The sequence below is a fragment of the Cydia splendana genome, chromosome 10, assembly GCF_910591565.1.
Source record: "Cydia splendana chromosome 10, ilCydSple1.2, whole genome shotgun sequence".
NCBI classification, from domain to species: Eukaryota; Metazoa; Arthropoda; class Insecta; order Lepidoptera; family Tortricidae; genus Cydia; species Cydia splendana.
The window spans coordinates 11,386,156-11,399,258 of record NC_085969.1 but is presented as its reverse complement, the minus strand read 5'-3'; the positions used below and the strand labels follow the sequence as shown (position 1 = coordinate 11,399,258).

Below are 13,103 nucleotides of genomic sequence, written 5' to 3'. Positions count from 1 at the left end.
CTACCGACTATTTTCCGACGTTATTTTCAGTGAAAAAGTGTGGCATCGTCAATTAGGGTTGAAATTGTTTATACCAATTCCGTTAACACCACTCCGCTGCACCGAAAATGCTATAAAATTTACGATGTCTGAACATTACACATCCTATATTGTATTCAGTCGATTAAAGAACTTAGTTTTTGCGCATTCCAATTCAACATATCTTTATATCTAGTCTAGGTAATTTTACATTTTCCATTAAATAAGTATGACATTTCATATAAAAATGGATACCGTCACTAACTACGTATAGCAATTTAATTGTTATAGCTAATAATGTTTGTTACCCTTTAGGTCCAAAATGTTTTTGCTTAAATTATATCTAATTAAAAAAACACCACAAGCATAATTCATATAACGGGGGATCTACTTCAATTGAGAAAGCGGCAGAAGGTGACGTAATATAATTCAATATAATATAATTAATAATATAACGTACAGATGTGGTGCTTTCCATCGTATTTTCTCGGAAACGTTCGTATTATCATGCTGCTTCAGTCAACGTCAGTACCTACTTTTTGTACCGATATTGAATGAAATAGCAAGACACGTTCGTACGTTTCCATGAAAATGCGATTGAAAATAATTATGCACTACATCTGTCCCTACTTTTGTGATGTTTGGCGATGTCACGACAGAACTGAAACCTTTTCTATGCAGCGACTATCTTAAAATGATATAGCTGCGTCATTTTCTGCTACTTTCTTAAGGTCCATAGGCCTCCTAAATAAACAGCTAAGGAATGCTGCAAATATCATAACAAGTCCTGATGTGTCTAATCGTTCAGGTCCAAATGTAAATGCACCTATCTGACTATTTAGACATTTCTGTTAATACGAAAAGTTCTAAAAATCACAATTAGGTATATCGCTACAAACTCTAAAATCAGTTCTGTACCTGAAAGCAAGAGATACCTCATAAGCATAAGCAAGAAATATCGGACACACATAATTAGAGAACTAACTTGTTATTCCATTCTAAAATACAACATATAAGCAATAAAACCTATTAAAAAATATTACAAGTGCTAATCAGACTCGCCCACCGCGAGTTCCGTACTTTAACTTTTTTTAGGGTTCCGTACCTAAAAAGGAAAAAACGGAACCCTTATAGGATCACTGTGTTGTACGTCCGTCTGTCTGTCTGTCTGTCATGACCCTTTACCTCGGGAACGCGAAATTAAAATGAAATTAAAACTCAGGTCTACAGTCCCTTGAAGCTTTGTAAAAATCAGACTTCTAAAAGATACGGCCGCTTATGCCGCAAGAAACATAAATTACGACACTCAAGGGAATAAAAATTTATAAAGTATTTCCCGTTGACCTAGAACTATGAAATTTGGCAAGTAATGTAACTACACTACAAATACAGGAAGATCTGTCGTCGCTACTTCAGTCAACCTCAGTACCTACTTTTTGTACAGAGACTGACTGTATAGCAAGACACGTTCGTACGTTTCCGTGAAAATGCGAAGGAAAATAATTATTCACTAACCCCCTTATTCATAAAACTTTACGGGCCTGATTTAATTAAATTATGTTTTCACATCACCTATTCGAAAAATATATTTTTTTCCCCGCTAGGAGGGATCAAAGTGGCACTTTTCTTCCCTGCTAGGAGGGATCAAAGTTGTACTTTTCTGTTCTAGGACACGATTTTTTCTTTCTTGCATACTATTTTCTTTTTGGACAAATAATACATATTTTGGATCATAACAATTTCCTCATAGTTGATGTGAAAAGCAGTATGTGTCACACGGTATCAAAATCATTTCGTCTTGGGCGTTAACACTTGAATCCCTCATTACTCTCAGGATTCTACGTTCACTACGTTCGGGATTCTATTGTAGAATACATCGCTTCATTCAGGATTCAATGTACGCCCTTGACGGAAATATATCATTTTGATCCCTTGTAACACAAACTACTATTTATACCTTTCTTACAAATACATAAGTCAAAATGATAAACAGATAAAGACAAACAATTATTAGCTAATTGGGGTTTGTAGCGTTTATCAAAAGGGGGTACATCTTGGCCGTGTTGCATAATAAACTACAACTAATATTACAAGCGGAACTCCTTTTCCAATTCCACTTATTAGAAAAGGAGTTCCGCTTGTAATATTAGTTGTAGTTTATTATGCAACACGGCCCTTTACGTGTAGTAGTTTAGGAGTCTAGTATCTTGAGCGCGAGCTTGGCGGCGGCGCGCTTGGCCTGGAACTTGTTCCCGCCGAACCCGTGCGCGGTGTGCGGGCGCCCGTTCTTGGTGAACGTCACGGGGACCATTACGCGCGGCGTCCCACATTCTACCACCTTGGCGGTTCTGTAGAAACATCACACGATTTACTATTGTTGGACACTGGTAGTCTGATACAATTTATAACATAAAATTGACTTATCTACAAGATTTTTAACACATTCACTGCCAGCGACCCGCTAGGCGGGTTCTCTGTTCGTAGGCGCTTTTCGCTACATATCGGCTACGCTCGTAACGGTAGCTTGCACTGGCACTGAATGTGTTAAACTTAGTCCCTAAAGGATATTAGGATATATTATAGTCGAGACAGGTCGCCGCCGCTGTCTAGGTATATCACCGAGCTCGTGTCTTACCCGAACGAGGTGCACGCGTGTATCCTCTCGTAGAGTACCCGCACGGGCTGCTGCGGGATGCGTGTAGAGAAGGCTTCGATCTCGCGGTGCATGACGCGATACACCACCGCCCACACGGCGGACAGATCGCCGCCGCTGTCTAGGTATATCGCTCCCATTAGCGACTCGAATATGTCACTTAGCACCTGCCATAAAGAGTAAAAATATAAAATAAAGATATTGACTAAAGAACAATTACTAAAACAAATTAGGGTAATTCGCCAGTAACTGGCCGGTTTTAGTAATTGGCCACCAAATGAATTCTATTCACCTATAAACAGAGTTCATTTTAGTATGATGTTTCAATAACTGGCCAGCCTTCAATAACTAGCCGCCTTATAATAAAATGAATTCTGTTTATAGGTGAATAGAAATAATTTTTAGTTTAGGGCGGGCAGTTACTAAAACCGGCCAGTGACTGGCGAATTACCCTACCAAACTACTATTACTAAATTGTGATAATAGTTTTTAAATTCCGATGTAAAGTGTTTCATCCTTACGTGTCTTATCTAGTAAACAAACGTGACGTCAAAGTGACATTCCAAAAATACGATTCATAGACAATCTAGACGTAGTGTCAGATATGTTTCAGGTGATCCGTTCGTTACTGCGATTATTGATGAAAATCTTATTATAGATGGTCAAGCAAATCTTGTCAGTAGAAAAAGGCGCGAAATTCAAATTTTATATGAGACGACATACCTTCGCGCCTACATTTTTCAAATTTGCCGCCTTTTTCTACTGACAAGATCTGCTTGACCAACTATAGAAATTATATTTTTCAGTGTTTATTTGGCTGATTTCAAAACTCCGTGACAACAACATTTTAAATCATAAATCATAAATTATTTATTTGCGTGAATAGGGTCAGATTACAGTTGTTATATATACATAAAGTTCCTCCTAATTCAACCGTCCACAAACAGCATGCAAATATTTGTTGTATTTCTTAAGCTAAGTATTTATTACATTATGTACTACAATATATCATTGAAATAATCGTGAAGTGAATAAAACATTTTATTTAACAGCCACTCATGTAGGGTTTTCTTAAATTTATTCATTGGCAAGCATTTAATGTCAGGTGGCAACTTATTAAATATTTCTACACACATAGCAGGGCAGTTTTTGTTAAAAATAGCAGTTTTTTTTGCATTCCAACTACAAGTCGTTCACCATTTCTAGTATTTCTAGGGTATATGTCACTAGCTGTAATAAATAATTCAGGGTGTTGTTTAACAAATTTGGCTACTTCAAAAACATACAGGCAAGGAAATGGCAGGACTTTAAGCTTGAGAAACATCGGCCTACATGACTCGAGAGGGCTAATACCACAGGAGGGGGGGTTAAGTGATGATTATTGTATAAATCCAGAGAAAAGTATGATAATTTCTTCGAGTAGTGTTTGTTTACAATTTTACATGATAGGACAAGTAAGGATGACAGGACTTTACTTATGTACATTAGTATTAGTTAGGTACTGTTATTTGTTACCTTAGGCACTTCCACGTATTCTGCGATGTGGCAATCCTCCTCGTCGATGAGATACAGCACGTCCTCGATGATCTCGTGGTCTCTCTGTTCCTGGTGCTCGACGAACATCATTATCGCCTTATCCAAGTTCGGGTTCAGTTGGGAGCAAAGGAATCTGCCGAGAAAGTACGAGTATATGTTCATTAATTTCCTCTGAAAGCACCACAATTTTAGTCGATATAAATATCAAGTAACAGAGTCAATTGGCTACTTATACACCGTTGTGTTACGATGTTAAAGGTTTAAGATTTTTTTGAGTTGGCATGTATTTACATTGGGATTTACAATTAGTATAGTATAGCTTCACTCTTCACGTAAATATGTATTTTCTCGGAAACGTTCGTATTTGTCATGCTACTTCAGTCAACCTCAGTACTTTTAGTACCGACACTGACTGAAGTAGCAATACACGTTATGTATGTATATTTACGTGAAGAGTGAAGCTAAATAGGGACCGTGCGCGTTGGAGGGTCTGCCATCTTGTGTCCTGAATCGGAAACATAAACATGTACATTGCCAAAGCAAGTGCTGCCTACTACCGTACGTTTTCTCGTGCATAGTATTAGGTTCTGCCATCTTGTGGGCTACATCGGAAGCATAAACTTCACATTTACGCCTCGTCCCAATGCTGCCCTCTATAGTTCATGCACGCTCCTTGTACTCACTTGTGCAGTCCCAGTTTGACGACGTAGGACGCGAACGTGACATTGTTAACGAGCGCCGAGCGCAAGTCCGTGAGTTCTCCCGGCTTCAGCTGATCAGTTCTCGAATACATAGTTACGTGAAAAGTGACTACTTACTTGTGTAGTCCCAGTTTGACGACGTAGGACGCGAACGTGACATTGTTAACAAGCGCCGAGCGCAGGTCCGTGAGCTCGCCCGGCTTCAGCTGATCGCAGTTCTCGAATATATGCGATGTAATTAAGAAATCCAAGATGGCGTCGCCGAGGAACTCCAGACGCTCGTAGGAGCGAGTCAGACGGTTCCGTATGTAGGACGGGTGTGATAAAGCCTGGGAAAAATATTAGTATATATGTTAACTACCTCTTTAATACCAAGACTCTTTAACGGTGACAGACGGTTTGGTGCAACCGACCCTTAATATAGTAAAAAGGACACATTCTCGTTTACGGCTCGGCCACGATATTGCGCGACTGGCGACGGCGGCGGCAACCATAAATGGGAAGGAAAGGTCCAATCGCTGTGTCTCGCTCAAACCTATGGTTGTAGCCAGTCGCACGATGTAGTGGCCGAGCCGTTAAGTATTCCGCAGACTTAATAGGGTTCGAAAAATCTAACCTCAAGTAAAAAGGACGGATCCTTGAACTTGTAGTTGAGTATCTGCTCGATGTCTTTCTGACAGCTGTTGAGAAGAAAGTCCAGCTCATCTAGTGTGCTCTTTCCCTCTGTGATCACGGTGGGCACTTTCTTGCCGAGGTATGACGCGAAGTTATCCTGAAATGTATCTTAATGGTTAAATGAGGAACAAAAACGTCACTTTTGACACTAATATATCCGATCCATATCGTTTCAGTGTCTAGTATTTGACGTATCTCATTGTTCGAATACGGCTGTGAGTTATAATTACAATATTTTAACACTATTACGGTTGAACATACTATAACTCTTACCCCCTTATTGATAAACGCGCTACAAACCTCAATTAGCTAATAATCGTTTGTACATATATTTTGACTTATGTATTTGTAAGAAAGGGATAAAACATAATTTAACTAAATCAGGCCTGTAAAGTTTTATGGATAAGGGGGTTAATTATTAAGTTTTTATTATGCCCTGCTATTATAGAGTAAGGTTAGGTGGGGTAAAAGAAACATAGTTTATTTTGTTCGGGGCAAGAGAAACCATATGAAGAAAGTCTTTCTACGTAGGTAAGTATTTTTAAATTAATGTTATTTATGCATTAGTTTTATATTTAGTATTATAATTTACATTATAATATCTTTCACCACTGCCCTCGGGATTCTAATAAGGTTAAATTCTAAGTCATAAATATGTCATTTTGCTCCCTTGTGTCACAATCTGCTATTTGGAACGTTGTTTTGTAAAGATGTTTATCACGCTCCGCGATTGTTGCGCCATTTAAGGTCCTAGCTGAATTGGTTGTTCAATACTTACGCTATAGAATATCTAATTTAGCAAGAACCCTAAATGGCATAACAATCCCGTGTGGTGACTTTACAATACCTGGGGAGGAAGGACACGCAGCCACTCGAGTACTTTGACGGCGCCGAGTACGCCGCCGTGCAGCAGATAAGTGCCGATGATCGCCTCCACACAGTCCGCCACGCTCTGAAATGATACACAGGGTATAACAGATATCGAATACATAAATTGGCAAAACAAATTGATCGACTTCATCAACTAACTAAGAGTTCATTACCAATTTAGGTATACAATTCAGAAATCAACTTTGTTTTGGTACTAAATAGGTACTACGGTGTACTATGTGCCTAAGTTAACATAACTATACGTTACTGTCTGCAACACAAATATGCGACACACGTAATTGTATAAATAGCATGTAAGTAACTTAACAGCCTATAAATAAATTATGTTTAGATTTACTTCCTCTCTCTATACTTGGATACCGAGAATATAACACATCTTCGGTAATGTTTTGTTTCACTTAATCTTCATTCGACTCTCCAACTACCAACTCATCAGATAGCGACCCTGCCACTATGCCCTGTCACTATGGCTCTGAACTTGTGATAGTAATTAGTGAGTTTTGGTTGTCATCTGACGACATGTTCTCACACTCTCTGGGCTATTTTCCTCTTACATCATCGTGGATGTAGCCGCGCACATACCTTGTCGGACACAACTTGGGAGCGCACGTAGCACTGCATGACATTCTGCGCGCCGCCTGGAGGTTCTCTCTCGACGACACCATTTTCGCTGTACCGCTGTGTTACTTGCTCGTAGCTCTCGTCGGAAAGGTTGCCGCTAAGCGCCTCGTGTAGGGGGAACTGTATGCCTATCAGGAACGTTGGTCGGAGCTGCAAAGAACATATGAATTAGTTATAGGGTACATACAAAAGTTCCTTCGTTGACGACATAGCGACGACGGTCGACGCCGGTTAAACGCGTGAAGCTGAATGAGCAAGCTTCAACGTGTGTCACCGACGTTGCGCCGCGTAACGTCAGTTCTCGATCTTAAAAATCGCGTAGGTACTTCTTACATCCATCATTAGCATTAAAAGTGAAAATTACACACGAAATCAGAGGAATTGTCAATAATCCCCAGACTATGTGCGCAAACCGTATAAATGTGTTTGTGTAACTAAAATTTTATGACAATTTACTTATACCTATATTACGTATATATGTAAGCTCGCGAGCACTCATTTGTATCCACCTACCTACAGCCGCAAAATCAAACATATATTTCATTGCCTTATCGAGTTAAACCGACATAGCTAATTATTCAAATGAGAACAGTCACTTCGAGTAAAAAACATTATAATTATATTCTATAAACATTTTTAAAAGGACTTACCTTACATAATCTTTCTATAACATTTTGTTATCAACCGGAATTTTCTAATTGTTAAACACCACTATGAATTGATTATTAATAAACCTTTTATTATGAAAGTTGGAATAAATAAATATTATACAACAATTTTACAGAAATTTAGATTAAGGCTTGTGTTGCAGTAGGTACCTACTACATAGACGACGGTATATATAATTGATATATAGTTATATATACTTAAGTAATTATATACATAAAAACACCCATAAATAATTCAGGAACTAATAAACACACACATAAACGCTCTTACCAGGATTCACTACCGACTATTAGGCTAGGAGGCCGTCAAATGGAATACATACATGGACTCAATTCCATATTTTGAACTTACTGTATATTGTATAAAGTAAGGTAAATATTTGGCAATTCACAGAACGGGTTTTATCAATAATCTAACACGTGTAGCAAGCAACAAAAAAAATGCGTCACAAATTCTTACTAAATTATACGCATGGATCTTATTAAACCCAGAAGCAACATATATATCAATAAAATCAATTTGCATGTCATGTGATACAGTTTTAAGAAACTCCGTCTAGCGCGGGTCAGCCTTGGGTCAACCAGAGTAACGTGGCCTCTACATAAAAAATGGTTTAGGTATGAGTATCCGTGCCTCACCCGTGTTCTGTTCTCTACGCGTTCAGAATGAGCACCCATGACCAGTTATTGAAAACTCTTAACTTAGAGGTTCTCTGTGGTGAATCAATAGGTACATACTGTACCTACATAAGTCATTTAGGATGTACCATCAGCCGTAAAAGTGCATGGCAACTTGATCAATGAATTCATTCATAATTTCTCCATGCGATTTCGTAGCTCACTGTACAGGAGGCCGATTAGAGCTTTAGAATCTGGGGGCCTACCGCAAAAAACGAAAATCGAAATTTCATTATCTGCCTCGCTACCGCTATTGCATATTCGAGTGGTACGAGCAGATCTCTCTCACATAAATAATTTCCGATTTTCATTTTTCACGGTAGGGCCTCTGGTTATGAAACTGTTATGGACGTGAAAGCTGAAAAAACATAACAGTTGCATGACCGGAATATAAAGTTCCAATCGCCCTCCAGGTCATGTTATAATAGCAGACACATCATCTTTTGTCATTTTGGTGGCAGTAGGTTACCTAACTGCAATGTAAAGTCAATGGTATTTCACGCGGTAAAAGATGAGGTAAGATAACGACTTATCAGGGACATTTCACTTTCACTATCAGATAAGATTTTGCCAAATAAAACAAGGAATATTTACAATTTAAGTAGTTAATTTTGTTAATAAGAGGATATAATAATTATTGATATGGATATATTCTGATGTCGATAAAATTTACAAGCGTTAATTTTACTTCCAATTGTTTGTTTATAGTAAGTAGGTATAGGTAGGTAAGGTTAATACGGGTAAGTGTGGCATAGGAACAAAGTGTGGCTGATGGCCTTCACATTGAGATCTGTTTACACATTGATAGGTGTTTATTGCGAGTACATATTAGATAGGTAGGCTCTTTGCTACTTGCATATACATAGTAGTAAATATAATGACCTCGCAATAAACACTAATCAATGTGTAAACAGGCCCCAATGTGAAGACCAGCCACACTTGTCCCTATGCCACACTTATCCGTATTGACCTTATGTATTTAATTTTCTTCAAAATTTTCAAACCATTTTTCGACCAGTTGTTGGTATATATGCGATATATATTTATATATGGCAAATTTCATATCAATACTTATGAATTATGACAGACCGTGACAATGAAATATTATGATAGCATCAAGATGATGTAATGGTAAAGACCGGTGACCATAGAAAGAAACTCGTCTCGATGATTATTGGAAGAAACATACAGTAGGTAGGCGATAAAATTTTATATCCAAAATGAAGATTTAACAAAAAAAACTTATAAATTTACTCTTCATAACAATTCTATTACACTTATTTTATTGAGTAAGTAGGTTTAGTAAGGCTAGAAACTACTAAAAGAATTCGAAGGACAAATCTAAAGTCCGTAGAAAACGATACCATCCTTGGGTCACTTGCTTACACGTGTAGGACCAGCAATTCAGCAAAATTAATTCCTTTTGCGAGACTTTTAAGTTTATTTCACGAGTAATTAATATTTATGTATATTCTTTAAGTAAACTTACACTGACTGACTCTTATAAGTTCTGATTCGATTAAGAACTTAACTTACCTACATTTTTTTAAGATCTGTAATCTAACTACATAGGAACCCTAATTATCGCAATATCCGTCCGTCTGTTTTAAAACATTACATTACTAAGTAACTACAAAGGCATAGTAGAAAATAATAAGAACAGGTTTTTTTTTATACATTCTTATGTGACTTTATAGAATTTACAACATATGATCGACCTCACCACGTACAACTTACCTATGAGTCGCGCTTATTACGTGACAAAATCTCAAATATGTATAACACCTTCTGACATTTTAACAGATAGACATGTTGAATGTATCATATAAGTGATACATAACAAAAGCATGTAAAACTGTAAGTTAACGGTCACTGGGTTGTAATGGTGACCTATATTTTAGAGTCAAGAGTGCACTTTCTCAATGCATACTTTCTCTCCGCTGCGGTAGCCAATTTACAAAAGCAATGCGAATAAAAGAAATTGCATTTGATACTTTCAACCAGCGGATGGCGAATTAAGACATGCGACGACAATCTCATAGTCTGCATCTTTAGGTATTTAAATAAAAGTAAACAAAATCTGCCCTCAAATGGCTCCTTATGCCAGTTGAGGGTAGATGAAAACATTACATGATCAAATAATGTAGATCAAATTAAGTCAGGTCGTTCATTGACAGATCCAGGGTTTTGTATTTGGTTGTAACCATGGTATAATAATATACTCCGCCTGGTACTCTATTCCGAGATTCGCGTATGACCTAACTGACACGGGCCTACGTCATCATGCTGTTTACAGGTTCTCAAACTTTAAAATGTGGGAGAATTTTAACCAACGGTGAAAATTATTTTAACGGCATTAATTTTAAGTTATTCATGTAGAAACATAGTAAAATAAAACAAATCTAATGTATTAAATTAAACTTTATTTATCTATACAAGACAAACGTTTAAAAAACTAATTCACAGTTACACATTAATTACCAAGCTTGCAACGTGAAAAGTTTGGAAAACACTGCGACTGCTGACACTGAGCGAGAAGGAAATAACAATTAACACGCGTTCGACAAGGATGACGGTCAGGGCATGAAGTTATCTAGATCCGAATTGTCAAATGTGACAGCGCTATCCTGTGTTGCTAGTAATGTAAACAGAATTACCCGAACGTCTGAAATTTCTTTCGTGAATCGGAAGATGACGTGTTATTGTAAAATTTAAGATAAAATACATTATAAATGAAAATTATAAAATTATAAAGAAATATTTTAACTTATTAACCATAGCTATAATGTATCCATGTAACATGTTATGTTGAAATAAAGTGGCAATGTTATTGTGCATAGGCCCGTGTCACTCTGGGAATAGAAGACCATGTTTTATTAGACCATGGTTGTAACCAATAAATGTTAAAACTACCCGAAAATGTACGAATTGTTTGTTTACATTTATTTAAATACCTAAAGATAACAGAAGCAACTAAAACTACTACCAGACAGATAGATTATGTTCATGTCATGTTCATGTTATTTCAGCATGTGAAGCATGTCGTTTTAAAATGAAAGCGTAAGTTCATTTGTATGGCGGTGGAATATTGTCCAAGCATCAAAATCTCGAGACATACTTGTTTGGTTGGTATTACATATACGGTCAATGCTCATCAAAGGGCCATTTTCACGGCCAGACCGTTTGACCCAAATTCAATCCAATCTTCTGAAGTGAGTAATTGCCAGTTTTTAACCCCATTACAACGCTGAAGATATCGGATTATCGATCAATCGACCTAATAAAAATGTGATTTAAAAATAACTACATATTCGTGATATATATGTCGCAGTCGGATCGTATAATCCGCCGTATTACATTACGGCTAGCCGTTTTCAAAAACAGGGGCGTTTTGAAATGCGGCGGTTTAACGATTAGCCGGATTGAATGCGGCTGAATGAGAATCCGCCGGAATGTATTCGGCGCCATACGTTCTTCAACACGGCTAGCCGTAATGTAATACAGCGAGTCATTAGCCGCCGCTTTGACAGTTTTTAGTTCCCATTTTTAACACCCGTGGCGCTGCCTGACAAACGCTGGGGTGTCCATCAAATCTGGAGTTCGTCGGACTGTTTCTTTTCAAAAAACATTTCTTTCGCAACTTAACTAGACGGAGCCCCGCTTCGCGGGGCTCCTATTTGTGAGCGGTTTGCCCTTCGGGCATCTGAAGCTACCTAACGAACCTAACCTACCTACCTATTGATTTAGTGAGACGTCCGTGAAAACATTACACTTTGGGGAAAAAAGCGTAGGTAGGTAAGTAGGTTAGGTTCGTTAGGTAGCTTCAGATGCCCGAAGGGCAAACCGCCCAGAAATAGGAGCCCCGCTTGCGGGGCTCCGTCTATTTAAGTTGCGAAGGAAATGTTTTGGAAAATAAACACATGTAGTGCGGTGGGACCATGGTAAAAATAAATTAAATTGCAAACATTGTCAAACTCCGGTTACGTAGGCGACCGAAAGAACTGGTCACTCTACAATCTAAAATAGTAGTACGATGCGGCTAAACGTTGGCCGCCTTATTGAAGAACGTATCGCAATGACAATCCGGCTAATCGTCGAACCGCCGCATTTCAAAACGCCCCTGTTTTTGATAACGGCTAGCCGTAATGTAATACGGCGGATTATACGATCTGACTACGACATATACATAGTTATATTCTTATTACACAGTCAACACTTAACAATGAATACAATTACCTACATTTTAAACATCACAAAATAGTACGGATAGGTATTCAATTAATCAAATTTTATCTACCCACGGATCTATAGAATATAAAATTGAATGAAAACGTATATTGCTGCTAGTAGGTAACTAATTAATGTTTTCTTATGATATTCAGAATTAGGAAGATTTAACTGGCAGACATTTGAAAAAAATTTAGAAGAAAATATAATTGAAAAGGAAATGTAAAGGAGCCATGTAAATAATTTTATTTTTTTTCTAGCGAAAAATGTAGTGAAAGCTTCAGTTATCTCTTTTGCTGTGTTCACTTACTTGCAAAAAATATCTATAGGGATTATGTTTTGTAAAATACATAATAACATAATTGTGGTAAATTAAAAATATAAGACTAACAACAGATCTACTTACAAAAACCTAAACACATAACTTGTTTTCTT

General features: G+C 37.5%; 2 protein-coding genes across 2 annotated transcripts in view; both read right to left on the bottom strand.

Moving 5' to 3' along the window:
- Positions 1-2,209: 2,209 nt before the first annotated feature.
- On the bottom strand, positions 2,210-5,015 carry LOC134794303 (endoribonuclease Dcr-1-like). The gene is made up of 4 exons (XM_063766066.1): positions 4,891-5,015; positions 4,187-4,340; positions 2,654-2,838; positions 2,210-2,366 (listed from the first exon to the last, which is right to left on the bottom strand). Exons 1-4 carry the CDS (start codon positions 4,998-5,000, stop codon positions 2,210-2,212), a joined length of 606 nt encoding a protein of 201 aa, XP_063622136.1. The 5' UTR covers positions 5,001-5,015.
- LOC134794285 (endoribonuclease Dicer-like) overlaps positions 5,003-13,103 on the bottom strand; it is a 90,004-nt gene continuing 81,903 nt past the window's right edge. Inside the window, exons 27-30 of the mRNA XM_063766041.1 lie at positions 7,057-7,245; positions 6,431-6,535; positions 5,525-5,680; positions 5,003-5,237 (exon numbers count right to left, since the gene is read on the bottom strand). Coding sequence (XP_063622111.1) covers positions 5,022-5,237; positions 5,525-5,680; positions 6,431-6,535; positions 7,057-7,245 — 666 coding nt within the window. The 3' untranslated portion in view covers positions 5,003-5,021. The remainder of the gene's footprint in view (positions 5,238-5,524; positions 5,681-6,430; positions 6,536-7,056; positions 7,246-13,103) is intronic.